This window comes from Gallinula chloropus, assembly GCF_964237585.1.
Source record: "Gallinula chloropus genome assembly, chromosome: 5".
Classification (NCBI taxonomy): domain Eukaryota; kingdom Metazoa; phylum Chordata; class Aves; order Gruiformes; family Rallidae; genus Gallinula; species Gallinula chloropus.
The window spans coordinates 68,790,573-68,807,766 of NC_140090.1; the positions used below are offsets into that span (position 1 = coordinate 68,790,573).

General features: G+C 44.7%; 1 protein-coding gene across 2 annotated transcripts in view; it reads right to left on the reverse strand.

The window, feature by feature from the left end:
- Positions 1 to 17,194, reverse strand: part of SH3PXD2A (SH3 and PX domains 2A) — a gene marked incomplete at its 5' end in the record, with an annotated part of 251,842 nt that overhangs the window by 142,974 nt on the left and 91,674 nt on the right. For both annotated transcript variants that reach the window (XM_084265565.1, XM_084265564.1), the window contains one exon: positions 702 to 778. In XM_084265565.1, coding sequence (XP_084121691.1) covers positions 702 to 778 — 77 coding nt within the window. The remainder of the gene's footprint in view (positions 1 to 701; positions 779 to 17,194) is intronic.

A 17,194-nucleotide genomic window follows, 5' to 3' on the forward strand; every position in this document is an offset into this window, starting at 1 on the left:
CCACGGGAAATAAGAGAGGAAGTCTGGGGTTTAAATTATGTGCTGACGTGCACAATACCTCTACAAAAACTGAGTATCCGCCTTGCTTAGGGATGACTTTTAATCTACTGTCAGAGGATTAATTATCATCAAATCATAAACTTTAAGCTAGAGAGGAAAGATTAGGTGACTAAACATTCTTCCTAACACAGCCATGCTTTTCTGTCCTGCAATAAATTTCCAGGCTTTCACTCATCAGGAGCACTCCTGGAAGCTGCTGGTCCACCCCCAGCATGGCAACAGCTGGCACAGTCCCTCATGTGGCACTGGGGGGACAGGCAGGCAGGGAACAGAAGAAAATGCCATCGTAGATCTGTGCCTCTCTGCCTGCTCAATTCTTGCTTTCATTGAGGCTGAAGTACAAATAAAACCTGTGTTTAGGGCAGACAAGGCTTACAGCCTTTGCTGAGTAATTGAGGCACCAACCCGGTGCACAGAGTTTGCAGGGGCAAACACTCCGAGGAGCCTGGAAGCAAACAGCAGCCTCTCTTTTAATTTGCCCTGTTATTCCTGGTGGTGTATGGGAAGGACCACCCTTCCTTACGATGGACTCCACACAGATGAAGTTCTTAGCAGTATCTGTCAGGGAAAGCCCAGAGTTGGTGGTGGCTCTAAGCCCATACCCAGCAGGGTTGCCAGATCCACCCCCCCAGAGCTCTCACCCTGCAGTACTCGTCGATGGGCTTCAGCCTCTTCACTGCTACATCTCGAACGTGGCTCCTCCGGAACAGGATCTTACCTGCAGAGGGAACAGATGAAAGGGGAGGGTTAGGGGCATCGTCTGCCATGTGGGATAGTGCAACAGCACCGAGCAGAAAAGACAGCAGACAGGGTTTCATCCCTGACTTCAACCACGGCTGTCGGCAGTGCCGGTGGCTGAGCTCTGCAACCCTGTTATGTGCTGTGATGGTGGAGTCACAGTACTGCTGTGGTTCATACATCCGCAGCTTTGTGTGACTCTGGCCTCCCTGTCACTACAAGACAGACAGGGTGGCACACTCGGAGGAGATGTGAGCAGATCTGCTCCTGCCCTCAGAGCAAACTGCACAGAAAGACACAGTTGGCCAGGCAATGGAGGACGTGGGGCAGCAGCTGTTACAGGAACATGCACAGCACCTCTCGCAGCTGGGTGCTGCTGGTCCTAAGTTTGCACAGGAGATGCAGGACACGGCCAACATCTAGCACAGGCACAGCAAATCCGTAAAACTGAATGACTTCCACTGAAGTCTGGCTTGTATAAGCCGCTGGAAGGGAACTACTGCAATTTACAGAGCGGAGAGTTTTTTGGATTTCATCCTATAGATAAGGCAAAAAGTTTGGGTTACCCTTCAGCAATTGTGTTCTCCTGGAATGGACCAACACTATGTTATGACTCTCTCCTACTTCAGGGCTGCTTTGGCAAATCCATGCTGGAAGCCCTGGGAGCATTGCTGGGCTGGGATTGGGCTCCAACTACACCCCATGCCTGCCCATGCAACTGCCTCCAACTGAGGATGCTCCTGCCATTGCAGACAGACAAACCACACAGCCAGCTCACAAGCAAATACACGGCTGTTGGTGACAGAGCCCTTATAAATCTTCAGAGGGAAAATAAATAATGGTAGAAAAATAAACAAACTTTCTTTTTTTGAAAGTAAAAAAAAATAACAAGCTCAGTGTCCTTACTGGATGACATTTCTGCAAGCAGTTAAGATTAAACAAACGGCTGGGTTTTGTGTGAAACTGATTGTAACAAAGTTTATCAAAATAATCTAGGAGCTGAGTTTCCCCACACACAAGGATGTCATACAGTTGGTATTTTTTTGGCTAGAAGGGATTATATCTTCATATCCTTTTTTGGTGGTTTTCTTCCCTTTTTGTTTTTTTGCTGTATTTCTTTTAATGTAACGAGACAAGAATAAATTATATGTTCTCCTTGTGGTAAAAGAAAACAGTATCTGCCAGCATTATTTAGTCCATGAAACATCTACGTAAAAAAAACACTGACATACATACTACACCCTGCTCCTAACTACTTCTGCCAATAGGCAAGTAACATACTGATCCATAGATCATGGGATAAGAAAATGGACTAGAAAAGTAAATCAGATCCAAATTCGGAATATGTGGCTTTGATTTTGTCATGATTACACAAGCTAGGAGGTTAATGAAATGGCAGCCTTTAGCAGACCAGTAGCAGAGGCTCCAAACCCTCCCAGCCTCTGCCCCTTTTGGTTGCCTTTTCTTCCATAGCTGCTAATCTGGAAGGTGTTACAGCCTTTTGTTTCAGGCAGGAGAAAGGGATTTATCTCCATCCCCACTTCTGGCAGTAAACCAGTTTGCCCTTGTGAAGTAAAGCCATTTCCTAGCGCCATAAATTTATCTCTCTGGGTTCCCTGTGGTTATCTCATTACAAAGCTGAGCCATTCCTGTGCGATGTGATGCCACACACTCATACAGCATGGGGTAGAAACCTTCAGTAGGCATCTGAGATGTATGTCCAAGGGCTGCTGGAGAAGGAAGGCGGCATCTGCCTGCACCAACCAACTTCGGATACACTAAAACCTTGATGCTTTCCTGCTTCTCTGCCCCATAAATGGGGAGAAATAGTGGCAGTTCCAAAATATTTTTTATTATTTTTGATAGCCTCCAGGATCACACAGCACTTGCACTTCATAATTGCAGTAAGCCACTTGTTTTGGAGGGAAGGGATGTAGGGGTAGCTGTAGAGAAAAGACTGTTTCCTTTCTCAGTGCTCCAGCAAAGCTGGTGTGGGAGATCCTGGCATTTCTCTGCCACTTTTAAAAACGCTGCAAAGAGAAAGCGACATTTTGGAAACATTCTCCCTTTCTGGCTTTCCTGTTTTCAGTTCAAGCCACGTGTCAAAAGTCAAACTGGTAGCCATATAAAAAACATAAAGGAACCCAAGACTTAAACACATTAAAGATCTCCTGTAAATGCAATTCAGCTTTCCTAAACAGAGAGTTTACAGGGAGGCCCAGTCTTCAAAGTAACGTAATAAATGAAAGACTCAAACATAAGAAACAAGATAAATATAATAAAGAACGTTACATTAAACACAGAGTACAAAAAAGACCCCAGGATATGATGAGTCTTAATTCAGTCCTTAAATGGAGATGGAAAATATCAGGATCACTGCGGTGTTAGGACAAAGCAAAGCCCAGAAGGTGCTTCCATTTTTATCCCTTCAGAAAAAAAGGAAGATTTTCACTCTGCTACTGGATGCTGGAAAAGGTTTGATGAGGGCTGTGGGGAAAACCTCTAGCTGCCCAGTCCAGTACGGCATTCAAAACTGAGATCTGGAGACGGTCAAGTCATCTAGAGCACCAGGGAGTAGCCATCAACAAGAAAAAAAGAGGAGAATTAAAAAGAACACTCTGCAGCACATCCAGTTCTGGTGGGCAGCAAAGGGGAACCCTGACCTCCCAAATCCTAGGGGTCCTTCAGATAGAGAAACCTCATTGCCAGAGGCACAAAAGGACCTCTAAGAGGGATCAATTCCCCAATTCCCAGCTTCTCCCCTTCTCTGAGAAGACAAGATCATGCTTAGAGAAGCTCATCTGAATCCGTCACGATCAACCAGCAGGAACCTTGCAGATCCAGTATAAGTTACTACTGCCTTCTCCAGTTCCTCCATTTGTACTGGTCTTCCTCTGAAAGCAGGGGAGGTTGCATGGGGCTGGAAAAGGACGGTAACAGGCAGACAGCTGAGCGGTGGGGGCACGTAAGAACCAGGGAGGAGCCCTCAGGATGGCAGTGGAAAAGAGGGTTTCCTGCAGTGCAGAGGTGAAGCAAGGAAGTCCTGGGGTTGCTGGTAAATGCTGAGCAGCCCAGGCAATTTCCTTGAGAGGGTGGAGTAGTGGTTTATGTGCCGTTTGGCTTTTCCTCTGGGTGGTTTCCACATCTCTAAGGAAGGGATCTACTTCCAAGCAAGTACGTACAGCCCTGCTTCCTCTCTCTTGAATTTTACTGCAGCTCTTTTAAGCCTCCTCAGGCACTACACCCCCATTTTCCAGAAGGACGAGCGGTGCTTTAACCACACTGCAGCCCAGCTAGGAAGTGAACAGGGAAGCTGTCTTAGACTCAAACAGGAAGATATAGGTTAGGTGGGGTGGTGCTGCCTCGTGCAAATATTTTACTCACAGATATGCCAGGCTCAGACTGGGCCAAGGGAGGTCTGGCACATGTTGGGAGGGACTCTGAAGATTACAGAACTGGGAAAGAGAGATGTGGGGAAGACACAGGGCTCCAGCCCTGCTGCTAATGCAGGATAACAATATTTATTTTTATCCTTTTTTCTTTAAAGAAAATATTATTCCTAGGAAATTAATGTGGATAAGAGGCAAAGTATCAGGTTTAGCATTGTAGGGGACATCTTAAGTCATCCCTTCATCTTTCTGTATATATATATAGATACAGTCTTTAATTCTGCGACCACACACCTCTTCTCCCACAAGACCTCAGTTTCCTCCTGTAGACACAGCGGGTGCACAAAGTGGGAAGAATAAAGCTATGCAGGAGACCGTCAATCTGGCAGCTGCTGATTCCATAAGCTTAAAGGTATCCTCTGAGTATCACTTTATTCCTGCATAACCTTATAGTTCGAGGGGCATAGATTTTTAACAGTGCCATGGACCCAAGAACAAACAGGCTTAAAAGCATCCCAATACTTGGGTCCTCCCATTAGCCTACAGGGCTGTGCTCAACACAGCAGAAGGGTCCATAGCCTAATCTTTGTAATGGTTACAGACGTGGATGGTGCAAGGAAGAAGCCCAGATCCTGGAGGGCTTGGTGACACAGTGGAACACAGCCTGAAGCCTGACAGCAGTGGTCATCGCTAGGCACTAGGAGTCTCCAGGGGGATGCATAGCAGGAGAATCCAGTTTTTCCTCTGGAAGAGCAGAGGATATATACTATACAGCCCCTACAATCACAGCAGACACCAGCTGTCATAGCAGCTACTGCCCTAGACTGCTGATTTGTAAGCTCTAAAACAGCCCCTAAAACAAATCTCCTCGTCACACCTTTCACTGCCAAGAAGAAGCAGCTCTGCCAGCTTTGCTGCTCTTGGGAGCTGCAGCGGGGCAACGGGGAGGCAGGGAAACTGCTGTTTAGCTCCCTTCTAAACCTACCAGTGATCAAATCCACCTCTTGCTCTTACTCTCCAATTGCTGAGCTTGAACCTCCTTTCAAGGGATATCTGGGTGACAGATTGATCTAAGGACACCAGCTGTTTCACACAAGGAGCATGAAACTTATGCCAGAGGTTTGGAAGAGCCCAAACCCACTGACAAATGGACAATGGACAAATGCATATTCTCATTTAGTCTACTTCAGGTACCATCACTACAATTCAGAGGGCAGTACGTGAAGCAAGCCACATGATAAATATTCAACAGTGGGCAGCCTGAACACTAATGGGTGCATTAAAAATACTGTAATGTCTCCTCTGATCTATGTTTGAGAGAGACATGTGCTGCCTCCAACTACAGAAGCTACAGCTGTGGAGGCTCTGTCAGTCAGCTGCCTCCTAAGAGCAGGGAAGAGCTCCTGTTTCTGCCTCTTCATGGTCTTGTTGCTGTGCTGTTGGTACTTTCCTCTTTTTACCTGAGAACCTGTGAGGTACCAGGTCTGTACATAGACTATCAATGTGTTCTACCTAAGAGCAACTTCTCTCAGAGAAGCTGCCCATGAGATGACTCAGATTCTTTATGCAGTTATACTGGGGTTGCATTGGCAAAAAAAAAAAAAGTATAAAGAATTTACCCCTCATACAGTTAAGAGGTTCTCCTTTTGTGCTAAGAAGCATCCTCCAGTGTAACTAAAACCATTTTGCTGCTCAAGTATTTTTAAAAAAGCTTCTACTCCTCACACATAGCTGTTAATATTATTTTTGTACACTGAAGAAGCACAGATGGGCAATTAGATACGACACAAATTTCTCTCGACCCATTTAAGCTGTGACATCCACCCCAGGGTTCTGCAAGAAAACTCTCAGGCACCTGTCACACGATGTAATTCCTAAATGGAGCACTGAAATACACACTGCCACCTTGCAGTGTAGAATACATAACTCAACAGCATGACACTATGGCACAGAATAATTTTGTTTCTCATGGAAGTACGTGCGATTGTCAACGGATGGCAATCTGAGAGCGGCCAAAAAAGAGGTGTGTTCCTTACAAAATAATGTCTTACTTTTACATGGGGATCCCAGTTTCCATGGATTGTTTCATCCATGATTTCCTGGAGTCAGAAAGCCAGTGCCAGGACCCTAACATTGATGGCATTTGCTCCTGACAAAGAAAGGGGAGGGAAATGATTCATACAGTTTCCACCGGTGGGAGTGGGAAGAACTTTTTTAATAAGTACAAACTCGTGACAGTCAGAACTGTTGACTGAACTTGGCTGCCAAAGAGTCTCAGTTGATAAAGGCCTTTGCTAATCAGCAGAAATTACTATGAAAGGTGACAAGAGGTGATGGAGACAGATGGGGCAGCCAGGAAAGCCAACACAAGGAGTAACAATATTGCCTTGAGATACAGGGGATTGTGGGGAGGACGTCCTTCTGCACTTAGATCCTGTTTTTAATGTGCATAAGCTGCAATGTTAAAGAAAATAACCAAGAGACAATAAAGCATGGGAAATTACATGGGTTGATTACAAAATAAATTTGCTAGGAAGATAAATCTTCCTCCATTAGAAGTGATATGGCAGAGTATGTCTTTATGTGAATAATTACAAGGGGAAACCAAAGACAGGCAAGAGACAAGGCTGGATTCCCCACCTGCAAACACCTCCTACCTCTGAACCTGGCTGCTCTTCACTGTCTGCAGATGTGGCTACTACCCGCTAGGGACAACAGCACCAGGTCTATAACAGCTTTGCTAGCACAGAATTCCAGCACCAGACACAGCTGGAAGAGGGTTAAAGCCATGAACAATGACACTGAAATTCAGGAGTGACAGATGGGGGCCACCGGGTGCAAATCTCGAGCTAACAGCTCTGTTACTGTTTGTACAGTGTTTTGCATAAGCCAAGAGCTACTTCATGTTGTTCTGTGTCCTGCTGCTATCACCCAAACAACTCACTGCTCCTGTAATCTCTTCAGCCACCCCAGCTGCAAAGCTCCCACCTCTCCAAAGCAAGACAGGAATCATGGTGTAGTCAAGTTATGCAGCATTTGGTCTGGAATAGGTAGGTAAAAGTGGTACAAAATTATCCTTTGAATTTTCTTACTGTGCATTGATTTGTACACACCAGCAGATCCATCTCCCTCCTTAAACCAACTTTACTACCAGAGTACATCTCAGTAAAGCATCTGACACCACACATGAGGTTGGTCCCTTAAAACTGAACTTCACAGTCAGTGTTTGCAAAATGTTGGGAGTGTTGATTTAGTAAGCAAAGTCTTCAATTGCTGCAGTGAAATCGGTGCCTCCTTGAAGGACACAGCTCAGCCTCCCCCAGGTGAAAAGTGAACTCCTTGGTAATTACTGGTTGCAAGTGTTAGATTAGCCAGCAAACAGCCAACTGCTTTGAATTGCAGAAAGCAGTGAGTTTGTCCAAGGGGAGAGGGATAATGGTATTTATATCTTCAGCATGCAACACCGGCAACTGGCACACCCTCACCCAGAGGGGCTGACCTGATGATAACTACCAGTCCCAAGGAGACAAGAGGATCACATTTTCAAAACATCCACAAAACACTGCCTTAGGAAACAGCATGGCTGCCTCACACCAAGGATGCTGGAGCATCTCTGTCTTTGCAGAATCTTTGCTGCACTGGGAGCAAAAGGCACAGAAAACCAGGAAAGCCTATGCTGATCCAAAGCATGTCCCTTGCCTAGAAATAGTTTTCCCCAGGATAAGAATCTGCATGCTTACACATCCACTGCAGCCACAGGTTTTGTGTCTAAATTAAAGATCCAGTTTCATATTCCCTGGACCAAGTAATCTTACATGCAGAAACATTGGTTTAAATAATCAAACTACCTAGACCCCACGCCAAGCTTATCAGCAAAATGCCAACCACACCTCATCGCTCACACAGAAACACGTGGCACATCAGCTCATGCCAGTGTCCTGCTTCCACCCAGGTAGCTAGTGGCTCCTGACCTGTGATCTCCAACTCACTGGGGGTCCACAGTCTGCAAAGGTATATCCAAAAGTAACATTCACTCCCTGGGTGGTGTGGGAATGACATCACTCACTGTATATTGGTCCAACAAGTTTGGGAACCAGCAGACTCTGTTCATATTACTTATTTTCTGGTCAGCATGCTTGTGTCATCCGAACTACTGTCGCTCCTCACCCCAGAGTGGGCAAAGACAAGAGCCTCTCAAAAGGCTTTGTGACACCTTAACCATGAAAAATGTTCTTTCTGGAGGACAAGACCATGCACCCCTGTAGATACACCAACTAAACCCTGCCGTTTACAAATAAACATCAAGTACCACCTTGCTCGCTGGGGTCACTGAAGTCAACAGGAGTCTCTACTAGACAGTGGTATGGCCCATCAGGGAAGTACCATATGGTCCCACCTCAATCTTTTTAAGCAGCGGCCTTAACACATTGAGCCTATTAAAACATTTGCACCCTCTCTTATGAGACTTGTCATTAATACATATGCTGGTGTGACACTAAGCCCAAGATGCTACTAGTGTCTCTACACTGGGCCAGCCCCTGCCTTGCCGATAGGCACCCTTTGAGCTACATCCACTGGGGCTGAAGACCTTGTAGCAAGGTCACTGGAGGGAGGTGAATTTGCACTGTATCCTTGCCAAACTACACTGGAAAAGCTCAGTAAGGTCCTAGCCACATCCTTTGGTGTGACTGGCAATAACACTGCTTGGGAGCTGACTCCACCCTTAAGATGGCTGAGAACTGGAGCTGTGAATAAAATAATATTTGCACTCACACCACGTAGACCAAAGTTGTTCTAGGAGGTAGGTCATGCAATAACTCTGTGCTACGGCATATAGTCTTACAGGCACATTGCAAGTGGAAATTGAGGGGTGGGGAGGCGAAGGTGGCTTCACAAGGTCACAAAATGAGCACGCACTAATGAGAGCAACAAAGCCAGGCCCTAGATCACTCTGCTGATTGCATGCAGAACGAAAATACATCTACCTTGGCATCTGGGGGTAGAAAATCTTTCCGTTCAAACATGTATTCTAATCAAAAACAAATCCTCAATTTCTGCCGCAAATTAGGGAAAATTCTCTCCCATGGAAGACCCTGATTAAGTTGGCTGCCAGGTACACGTCCCACATTACAGGAGGTAAAATTCTGCAGTCATGTTGTCAGGGACAGTGCTTCTCTGAGCAGTTGTGGTATTTGGAAGGCACCAATTAACACAGAAATTAAATAAACAAATAACGTGGCAGCAAACATAACTAGGTGTCTGTGCTTGTCAGAGGCTGGAAGTCAGCAACTAGGGTTTCAGAGAGCAGTATTCAGAAACAAAATCCCCTGGTGCTTTGCAAAACAGAGCGCTGTTTGGAAGTGCTCTCCTGGAGTCCTCCAAGCAAAACCTCTGACTAGTTTTAAACTGAATTTTCAGTAGGCAACAACAGGAACAGAAGCAAGATGTTGAACAACAACCAGACCAAAACTGGCTTGCCTCCAAGTCAGGAAGCTCATCGGCAGACCAAGACACCATCTCAAACCACAGGCATCATTATTTGCTTCCAGACATGTCTTTTTAGTATGTCTTACCTTTTTGTACCATTAAAGCAATCTTTGGCAGGGATTTCCTCTCTGCCTGCTCCAATCCCTGATAAAGCTACTATTGATTTAAAAGGCTCATGAGCCCCATCTCCATCTCCCTGTGCTGACCTTCATCCCTTCCTCTGCCTCCTCAGCTTGCAGCGCTGGATCCAGCTGGGTTATGTGACCTAGCTACTTTGCCTAACAAAACAGCCTTTGGGTCAGGTCTGTGGCCAGGCCACCCAGCAGCACCTCCTCTTTAACCTATGCCAACTGATGGAGACACAGCTAACCCACTCCCTTGGTAGGCAGTGGGCATGATGATCCATAGCCTGCACCAACATGAGCCAGTATCCCATCACTCAACCTCCCAGGGACTGCAAAGCTCACTCAGATCGCTCTACCTCGGCTAGATGACTAAAAGCACTCACACCAGCAATCACATGGCTCAGCTAATGCACAGGAACAGGGAAATGATTTTGTAATTACTTATCAGATAACCAGCCTCCTTCACACCCAGCTCCTCCATATGTGAGCACTTCAGCCATTTCCAGCTCAAACCACTTAATTCAAACTACTCTCAGGTGTGACTTGGCACCAACAGTGCCAGCTGACACCAGAAGGACAATCTCCCTCAAAAACTATTCTTGGTTCCTCCACATGTGAGCAAACACTGTATTAAAGGTGTGAGAACATGCCAGAGGACAGCGCTGCTGCCCTGGAGCTCAGGGTGGAGGGTGCTGAGCATCCCTCACTTTCCAGGGACACCTTCTCCTGGGTGGAGGAGGAAATGGCACTGTCAGATGTCAACAGTTTTGCCCACTGCAGAATAAAAAGCCTCTTTCAGGGATTAATGCTCTAGGCAATTACTAGCCCCTTAAAATTGCCTTCAGCCAAGGTGACAGCAGGACCCTAGGACTATACAGGCTTTTGTTTCTCTTTCACAGTTAATATGGCCTTTTCATTTCCCAAGGAGAAGGAAAAGAGGTGGACTGAAAACTAATGTTTTGTTACTTTTTGTTTTTAATAAGGATCACTGGGCCAGCAGCATAAAACATAAAACATAAAACATACCCCAACTTTACTGCTAAATGAAAGAAAAAACAGTAACATGAATAGGCACAGGAATTTGAATTAGGAATGTGAGCTGATAATTACCCTGATTAATGGCATTTGAAGCCCTGGAGACGCTGAGCAGCCAAACGGGATGGACTGCTAACAAAACCCACACCACCAAACAAACTGGTCTTTCTCTCCCTGTGCCACCACACGGAATGGCAGCTCCCCAAATGTTGTTTGCCTTTGTGTCCTGGTGTGCCCTACTACACAGGGCTGGCCAGAGGTACAAAGTCCCACTATTGAATACCTCAGATAGCCCCTCTGAGGTGGTCCAGCCTGCAGACTTGTGGTCTCCAACAGGAAGGTCAAGAGTGGACACACGCCATCTCCTCCACTTCTAAATGGAGGACAAATGGAGCACACCATCCATGTGTTTAGCTGCTACAAGGCAAGAAAGCAGCTTCACTGGTAGCTACAACATACTGACAATGGACATAAAATTTAGTTCACTTTGTTGCAGCTGTGTAAGAGTGTTGTGTTCCCCTGGGTCAAAGTTCTCTGTAGTTCAGCTCCCTGTCTACAGGAGTGGCCAGTAAAAGGGAAGAAATTCAAGGAACCAGAACATGTAATGGGATCCTCCTGATATAAACTCTCCATTCCTGCACATCACTGATTAGATTATTTGCTCAGTTAGAAAATAAATTTTCACAACCAGTGTTGGCTCCATCTTACAGAAATTGTTCTAGTACATGTTTGAACCCACAGATATTGTGGTCCCTATAGAGTCCTTTGGAAATTAATTTCATAATTTAATCACACAGCATGTGATTACATACTTCCTTTTGTTCACTTCAGGTTTGCTTTCCAAATTTCAAAGGCTGCACCTGGTTTTTGTATTCTGAGAAATAAAAATAATCATGTCCATCCCATTCTCCAAATTTCTTTGTGATTCCACAAACTTCTACTGTCCCACCCATCACCCCTGTTCTGAAGACTTTTAGTCTATTCCCCTCACACAGAAGCCAATTCACCTCTGAAATCACCTTTGTCATCTTTCTCAGCACCTTACTTTATTGTTCCCTATTTGAGAGGCAATGACCAGACCTCCAAGCGGTATTCACGATGTGGGGAAATCATGGATTTCCGCAGCTGAAGCTCTGGGTTTTGTTCCCCATTCTTTGCCTAATTCTTTCTAACACCACCTTTGGCTTTCTGACTGCTGCTGACTGTTGAGCCGCAGTTTTCACGGAAACAGCCTCAGAGCTACTGAAATATCCTTCCTGGATTGCAATGATCCTTTGTTTCTCCCCATAGCACTACTTTGTACTTGCCAACACTGAACAGTCTTTTTACCACTGATATCATGAGACCCTCTTCCAACTTTTTGCAGTCAGCTCTGAATTTGGATACCCTAAGTAATTTCATGATATTAGCTAAGTTAGTTATATCACTAACACCCTCTTTTGCAGATCCTGGGTTGAACAGCACAGATCTGAGAACAGATCCTTCAAGAACCCATGATAGTAAAACCATGTGTCCTTTTTGGATATAAAGTTTTTAAGAATTCAACACCAGAGGATGTATTGTTTCAAACTGTGGGCTCATTTTTACCTTATTGGTTTTCAATACCCTATTTTTAAAACGTACCTGTAACATTTTTAATTGCAAATATCAGAAACCAGGTATTACTGCTAATGTCCACAAATGCCAAAGCATCCATTCTTAAAGGAAGGCTCCAATCTGGCAGAAAATAAGCTTATAGCCTATGTCAATCATACATCAAATAGCAAGAAAGGCTGTTAATATAATTATCTTCTTATTGCTATTTTGGGAGGCACAGTAGATTTAGATGGAGCTTGTAGTAATAGGATCTCTTATGCCATAATTTACGAGCACGTCTGTCTTGAACAATTTTCCACATGGGAAATTAATCACATTCTGCCTAATGGGAGGAAAAATATCCCCTTGCAGTTTGAATTGGATTTGCCATGGTCAATTGGACGTGAGATTCTCCGTTATCCGTACTCATTATCCAAGGTATAGCATTGCCAACCAAAATTCATTGTGTTAGACTCCAAAGATGCAGGTATTTCACCAGTGGGTGATATTTTTATGCAATGCCCACAATGAAATAAAGTCAAATATATCAGCATGGCATAGCCACAACATTGGATTGTGGCACGTGTCAGGTATTGTAGATAACTATTGCAGACCCCACCTCACAATAAATTTCAGTTCCAGCTGATTTGAAGGTGCAAACCAAGTCAGGGGGTACAGAAGTACCTAAAACTTTAATGCTCCTCCATTTGATGTGTGTTTGTCTCTAAGTGGTACAACAGCAGTGAACTTAGCTAAGACAATGAGTTCATACTTGAAATAAGTAGCTCCACTTGGTACAGGAGTGCAAGATCTCTCAGCAGAGCTGCTACCCATCCAAAAGTGCACTTGCTGGAATGATTTCCCCAGAGACATAACTGGATGCTGACAGTCACTAAAGACTTGGGCTATGATACAGTTCTGAATGACATAGGACAAGGTATCAACAACTGCTCAAGGACTCACACATTTCATTCAGGTATACAAAACAGATATTTCTTACAGGTAAACTCCTGCAAAACACAAGGAATTGTATATAGGGTTCCCTGTGTGTCAGGGTAATGACTCATTTGGAGTCTTGATGTTCTTTATATCTCCACAGCCATTCACAGCTGAACTATCCAGAAATGGGAGCTGAGCTTCCCTAAGGTTTTTACTGAGATAAATTTGCAAAATTTCAGATTAAGTTCAGATTGTAATCCTTTCCTTGCTCCCCATCAAATACTCAGTGTTTGCAGAGTGAGTGTCCTGGTGTCGATTCATCTCCACCATGTATCTCAGAGACACACTTCTGCTTGGAAAATCCCTGTTTGTTTTCAGTTCCACTGGAAAGGGGGGAAGAAAAAGAGACTCAGAAAGAGTGAGGGAAAATAAACTAGAAAACTAACACTGTAGCTGGCACCAGAGATAAAGAAGGTGTTTCCAGGTAGCAGGAAAGGAAGTCAAAAAGATCTGTGTCTCTGGGATCCCTTGGCTTTGACTTTTAGAGGCAGAGCACAAAGTTTCTCAATGTTTCTTTAAGGCTGAAAGACTAAAGGAAAACAGGATGGCTTAAAGTAAAAAGGAGTAACCGTATGACTGGAAACTATGAGTGCCCCTTAGCCAAGCACCCAAAGGAACTGAGTAATGTTCATTAGTCAGTGACTTTATTGGTACTTGGGACTTTCGACTGCTGACCGGGATTTAGACCAAAAAGATATTCTGGGGCATGCTACTCTATTTATGTTTGGACAGAATTCAGCCTCACCCCATACAACATTTTTCCATGCTGATTTGAGAAGAAGGAGCCCTCACTTTTTCCCTGGGCAGGCTAAGAGCGGACCCCTTTTCAGGATCAACACAGAGGAAATGTCAATTCCCAACCAGTGGTGCAAGGGCTGGGGGTAAATGATTGGAGAAGAACAGTCCTTCTGCAAGGAACTTAAAGATATGTTCCAAAAGATGTACTGCCAGAGCAGAAGCCTATCCACCATCACAGAGACTGCACAAACACAGGGCAGTCCCGTTGTTCACAATCAAAACGCTCAGTACCGCTGTGGCTTTTGAACAAGTCACCATATAGCAGAGAGGTGCTGAGCACCTGCATTAACACTGGACACCCATGCAAAACAAAATCCAGGCTATACCCCAAAACTACCAAACTGCAAGAAATATGTAGCTGCCTGTCCAGCAGCTTGGTGATACTGCGCTTGCTCCAGCAGCGTTGGGTAAGATCAGGCATTGGTAAGGTCCAGTGTATGGAGGGATGGGGAGAAAAGGGAAGCGAGACCAGTGGAGCCCAGCAGAGAAATTCATCAGCCACTCAACAGCCCGCTCAAGCCAGCAGAGCCTTCCACTGCACTCATCTGCAACATGTAAAAGAGAGTATTACTTGCTGTGTTGCACAGCCTATGTTGTTGTGAATGGATTTAACTTGGCTTTTTCCTTATGGACAGTCAGAGAAAAGAAAGAAATAAAAAGTGTTTCTTGCAAATACTACAATGAATGCTCTGTGACATGAGACCTTCTGAATGCAACATTCATAGGTGTACACTTTGAAGAGCACATTTAACTGAGGGAATGGTAATGGTGCGGTGGTGACAAGAATCATACTGGTGCCACTTAAAAATCAGAGGGATGTTGTCCAGAAATTGTGAGGTTTGGATTAAAAACCTGGAGTAGTTTAGGAAAACATCAGATTCTGAGAAGCTTCTACTACTGGACTGACTAAAATTCTTCTTTTTGAGGTTGAGATCTTACAACCACGAACTACTGACACCTCACATCTGATTGCTACACACTCTGAATTAATCTTCATTGCAGTCTTTTCACAGTATGGCTCCAAATAGCAAATGACAGAAACACAGCACTGAAAGGGATCTCAAGAGACCAGCAAATCCATTATCCTGATTCATGGCCCAGTCAACTCTACCTGTGGCACTACTAAAGAGTCTGTTTATCCTGTAGTTACAGATCTCCAGAGGTGGAGACTCCTCACCTCCTCAGACAGTCCAAATCCAAACCCACCTCTCCAACACACTACAGGAAGTAAGGATGATGCACATTCAGTATATTTAGGACACAAAGAAAACTTTAAGTCTGGTCCAGCACTGTCATTCCCCCTTTCGCCTGGTCTAAGCCCACGGTTTCAGTAAATCTACCTTAAGACACACTCAAGTAATGATCAGTTCCAGTGACTTTATCTCCAAAGTGAGCCTCATACCTTGAACATTCTGACATGATGAGGAAGAGACACAGTGAGGAGAAGACCAACAGGCAGCAACAGACTATGTGCACTGAGCCTGATCACTTGTTAAAGACCTTATCCAGAGCATAGAGGAAGCAAAAGGCCTTTTTTCCATTCACTCAGGCTGTGTCAAGCCTTAGCTTACACAGGTCTTAAGCATTTTCTCAAGTATGCACTTTCCAGTCTTGTTATTTTCCTTTCTCTGAAAGGAGAGCCATCTGAATCCCAAGCAGATCCTTAAATCACTCTGACTCGATACACAAATCTTGTTTCAAGTACCTTCTTTTTTATGTTATTTATCCAGAAAAATTACTAAAGGAATCTTTTTCACAGGTGTTTCTTTTACAGTTCAACAGTTGTTTGGGTTTTTAAAAATTTTTTCTTTGGATGACACCATTTTCCACGTTGTTTGTTTTAACTCACTTTCTATTAATTTTGGTTCATGTGCTAAGAGGGCAAGACGGGTGCATTTCAGATACTGCACCAGAGTTTAATTAAATAACTATTACTTGAAAAAGAGAGCACTGAAATGACCTTTTTGAAAATCTTCACAAAACAAAGGATCTGATTTATTTCTGATATTTTTGAAGGCATATGGAGCATTTTGGTCTTAATGACAAGCAGATCAGTCCCCTGCAGTCAACTCTTCAGACAGCTCAGCTGCCTGGGAGTGATTTGGGAGGGTCACTTCTGAGTCAGCTCAACAAGTCAGGTTGCTTTAGATCATCTTATAACCCCCAGGAAACCTGCATTAGTAACAAACCACAGAATCAACCCAGAGCCCCCGAGGAATTCCAGGCATCACAAATACTGAAAAGAAGAATTCTTTCTTGGCTCTTTCTAGGCATTGCAATAGGGAAATGCTACAGAAAAGGAAGAGGGCATTTCCGAATGAAAAAGCCATTAATGAGAGCAGAGAGCAGCCCCAGCACTAGCACACATCAGAACCAAACCAAGGGACATCAGAGACAACGTCTCATCACTACAGCTGAGAACCCAGCCTGGCTATGCCACTAGATTAGAAACATATGTGGCATTGGTGAGCCTCTGGGGAACAGCAAACTGTTTCAGGCGATAGATGAGAGAAGAAAAGAGAGGAGCAGTGGGGTAACAGTCCCAGCATCGCATACTGGCATTGAGATGGACCCTTTAGAAAGGGACACAAACACCCGTGGTAGCTACTCTGCAGCACCACTAAGACCTGTGTGTGGCTCATGGGGCTGAGGAAGCCAAGAGAAGCTGCTTCCTTGTGCTGGAAGCAAGTAACATGCAAGAGTCAGAAGCAAGGGCCAGCAGTTAATGAGACTGAAGAGGATCATCCCCTCTCCCCAGGGACTCACGGGTAAATACACTGCATTAAAATAGCTAACCCATTTGAAATAGAAGTCGAACTTGTAAACACACACACACACACACACACACCAGGAACACACGGACACTTTAGAAAACAGGAGCCGGGGTCAGATGACACTTGGGATCTTCTGAAAATTTCCTGCTGGAGCCTGTCACCCTGTAGAACAGTCCTGAAATAATTTGAACACTCCAGGGGGAAAAAGCAGCTG